General features: G+C 56.3%; 1 protein-coding gene across 1 annotated transcript; it reads left to right on the forward strand.

Moving 5' to 3' along the window:
• Positions 1-2619: 2619 nt before the first annotated feature.
• ZNHIT2 (zinc finger HIT-type containing 2) lies at positions 2620-3873 on the forward strand. The gene has a single exon (XM_001114311.5). The coding sequence runs from the start codon at positions 2620-2622 to the stop codon at positions 3832-3834; it is 1215 nt and encodes a 404-aa protein (XP_001114311.3). The 3' UTR covers positions 3835-3873.
• The last annotated feature ends 173 nt before the right edge of the window (positions 3874-4046 follow it).

Consider the following 4046-nt stretch of genomic DNA (forward strand, 5'->3'; position numbering starts at 1 on the left):
GGCTGATTCAGGGTTGCCTTCTAGCAACTGAGCCTCCCAGCACTTCTGAACCCCACTTACTCATTCAGCTAAAGTTTCTGGACCTGCCAGTTCTTGGGAAATAGCATCCAACAGGGTAAAACCCTTGGGCTGTGGACTTTGAATGCCTGAGTTTGGACCTTTTTTTTCCTAATCCATTTACTGGGTGGCTGGCCTTTGAACTAACTACTAATTTAATCTCTGCCATCTCCAGAGCTGCTGTGAAGGTTAAAGGATGTAGTGTGTGAATCTTGGCTATTTTCGTCTCGTGGTGTTAAAGACATGCTTTCTGCTTTCTAGCAGTTTAGAAAGGGGGAGGATGTGGACAGATACAATAGCATCCCAGAGAGGGCCTCTTTTTTGTTTTTCTTTTTTCTTTATCTTTTATTGAGACGGAGTCTCCAACCTCCTGGGTTCGCACCATTCTTCTGCCTCAGCCCCCAGAGTAGCTGGGACTACAGGCATGTGCCACCACGCTTAGCTAATTTTTTGTATTTTTAGTAGAGATGGGTTTTCCCTATGTTGGCCGGGATGGTCTCGATCTCTTGACATTGTGATCACCCGCCTTGGCCTCCCAAAGTGCTGGGATTACAGGTGTGAGCCACAGCACCCGGCCTTTTTTCTTTTTGAGTCAAGGTCTCTCATCCAGGCTGGAGTGCAGTCGCATAGTCATGGCTCACTGCAGCCTCCAAGTCCTGGGCCCAGGTGATCCTACTCAGCCTCCCAAGTAGCTGAGGACTGCAGGCATGCACCACCACTCCTGGCTAAGTTTTTGTACTTCTTGCAGAGACGGGGTTTTGTTGCTGTGTTGCCCAGGCTGGTCTTGAACTGGGCTCAAGTGATCCGCCCACCTTGGCCTCCCAAAGTACTGAGAGTACAGGTGTCAGCCACTGTGCCCAACTGAGAGGTCGTGTTTAAATGACATGTGTGAGACCTGAGATGAATAAATCAAGTGATCAGGTAGGGGAATATTTTAAGCCAAGAGGACTGTATGAAGATGGGGAAGAGGTGATGTCTAGGGGTGGGAGCAGATCCTGCAAGGCCTTGTCAGCCATGGAGAGAAGTTTAGGTTTGAGTCCAAATGCAATGGAGGGTCGCAGAAGGGTTTTGAGTAAGAGAAGGATCTGATCTGACTTGTGATCTAATTTATCTGGCAGGTTTTTCTGGAGGGCTGGCAAGAAAGGAAAAACACAATGTGTTGTCATCCACGTGAGGGGTCAGGAAGCTTAGACCACCAGTAGTAGTAGTAGGGATGCAAAGAACACTCACAGTTTGGTTCATCACACCTCCACTCCACCATAAGACTGAGCTCTGTTAGAACAGGGACCCCCAACTCCCTTTGATGTGCATTGTGTTCTTGGCACCTAGAATGGGGCCTGCACTTAATGAGATGGATGAATAGTGGTATTTAATAAGATACTTAATGAAGAGTCAGTTTTGGAGGAAAAATAGGAGCTCAAATATTTCTTTTTTTTTTTTTTTTTTTTTTTGAGACGGAGTCTCGCTCTGTCACCCAGGCTGGAGTGCAGTGGCCGGATCTCAGCTCACTGCAAGCTCCTCCTCTCGGGTTCACGCCATTCTCCTGCCTCAGCCTCCCAAGTAGCTGGGACTACAGGCACCCGCCACTTCGCCCGGCTAGTTTTTTGTATTTTTTAGTAGAGACGGGGTTTCACCGTATTAGCCAGGATGGTCTCGATCTCCTGACCTCATGATCCGCCCATCTCAGGCTCCCAAAGTGCTGGGATTACAGGCTTGAGCCACCGCGCCCGGCCTCAAATATTTCTTAAATACTGCTTTTTGTTTTTTTGAGGTGGAGTTCCTCTCTGTGGCCCAGGCTCCCAGGCTGGAGGGCGGTGGCGCGATCTCAGCTCACTGCAACCTCCACCTCCTGGGTTCAAATGATTCTCCTGCCTCAGCCTCCGGAGTAGCTGGGACTACAGGCACCCGTCCCTCACGCCCGGCTAATTTTGTATTAGTAGAGATGGGGTTTCTCCATGTTGGTCAGGCCGTGGTCAAACTTCTGACCTCAGGTCATCTGCCCGCCTTGGCCTCCCAAAGTGCTGGGATTATCGGCGTGAGAGCCACCGCATCCGATCCCAACTGCCCTTTTATTCGTCTGTGTCCTCTAGTGCATTTTATTTGTCTGTGTACAGCGCAGGGATGCATCGCCTTTCTGAGGCTTGGCACAATTAGTGGCCCAGGGTAGGTGTTTAGTAAAGTGGATTTCTGCCACAGCGCATTATAGAGCTAAAGAGAGAGGGTTTTCTCTTTAGATGATCGGGCCACGTTTTGGTGTGACCGCTAGGGGGAGAGGTGGCACCGGCGGAGCGCTCGCCAGACCCATTTTTCCGCTCCTTGCGTCATCGCACAGGGCGGGGCTCGTACCTGACGCCCGGCGTCTGGGCCTGCTCTCACCCTACTAGGGAAAGGGGTGGGGCTCGGCTTTCCGGCGTGGGCGGAAATTGCTCAGAATCCTCGGGAGCTTTGCGAAACGACAGACCGTCGTCGACCCCGCGGTGAGCCGGAAGTAATTGAATAAGCCCCGGAAGTTTGGAACTATCGCCGGCGTGCGTTCGCAGGTAGATCGCGGTGCCGGTTGCTATGGAGCCGGTCGGGCCTTGTGGTTTCTGCCCGGCGGGGGAGGCCCAGCCCGCGCGTTACACCTGCCCTCGCTGTAATGCGCCCTATTGCTCGCTGCGCTGCTACCGGACGCATGGCACCTGCGCAGAAAACTTCTACCGTGACCAGGTGCTGGGAGAGCTCCGCGGCCGCAGCGCCTCGCCCAGCCGCCTGGCAAGCGCCCTACGCCGGCTGCGTCAGCAACGCGATACCGAGGACGAGCCTGGGGAAACAGGCCTTAGCCCCGGCCCGGCGCCCGGCGGCCTCTCGGGACTGTGGGAGCGGCTGGCGCCGGCCGAAAAAACTGCCTTCGAGCGGCTGCTGAGCCGTGGTGAGGCCGGGCGGCTGCTTCCTCCATGGCGGCCGTGGTGGTGGAAGCGCGGAGCCGGACCGTGGCGGCTTCTGGAGGAGCTGGATGATGTCCCGGGCAGTGATGCCGCGGGGCTGGAGCCCGCCCTTGCGAGGACCCCGCCGGAATCTATGAACGATGCCTTCGCCGCGGAGCTCGCGGCTGCCGAGCTGGTTCTTGGAGATGTCCCGGGGGCCTGCACGCCCGCCATACCCACCCGCATCCCCACGCTGGTCAGCCTGAGCCGCGGCCCAGTCTCGCCGCTCGTGCGCTTCCAGCTGCCCAATGTGCTGTTCGCCTACGCGCATACTCTCGCCCTGTATCACGGCGGTGACGACGCACTGCTCTCTGACTTCTGTGCTACACTGCTCGGCGTTTCCGGAGCCCTGGGTGCCCAGCAAGTCTTCGCCTCTGCGGAAGAAGCCCTGCAGGCCGCAGCCCACGTGCTGGAAGCAGGCGAACACCCGCCTGGGCCCCTGGGCACACGAGGGGCTATGCACGAGGTCGCTCGCATCCTGCTGGGTGAGGGCCCGACCAACCAGAAAGGCTACACGCTGGCAGCACTGGGAGACCTGGCAAAGACCCTGGGCCGTGCCCGGAAACAGGCTGTGCTTAGAGAAGAGCGAGATCATCTTTACCGGGCCCGGAAAAAGTGCCAATTCCTCCTGGCCTGGACCAATGAAAATGAGGCGGCCCTCACACCCCTGGCTCTAGATTGCGCCAGGGCTCACCAAGCCCATGCTGTGGCAGCCGAGGAGGTGGCCGCCCTCACTGGGGAGCTGGAGCGGCTTTGGGGAGGCCCCGTGCCACCTGCCCCAAGGACTCTCATTGAGGAGCTCCCTGGCTGAACTGGGGACCCTGGTCATTAATAAAGCTGTGAGTGGTCAGCCCTGTTGCCTGTTTCTGAAGGATAGCTATTGTCCTACCAGGCCCCCAGAGTCCTGGGCCCACAAGCCACTGCTCAGCTTCTCCCTGATCAGTGCTGACCCAGCCAGTCCTAGGGGAGAGAAGTGCACCAATGGTTCCCAATGTTTATCCAAAGGAGGAAGAGCATCTCCGA

This window comes from Macaca mulatta, chromosome 14 (genome assembly GCF_049350105.2).
Source record: "Macaca mulatta isolate MMU2019108-1 chromosome 14, T2T-MMU8v2.0, whole genome shotgun sequence".
Taxonomy (NCBI): Eukaryota; Metazoa; Chordata; class Mammalia; order Primates; family Cercopithecidae; genus Macaca; species Macaca mulatta.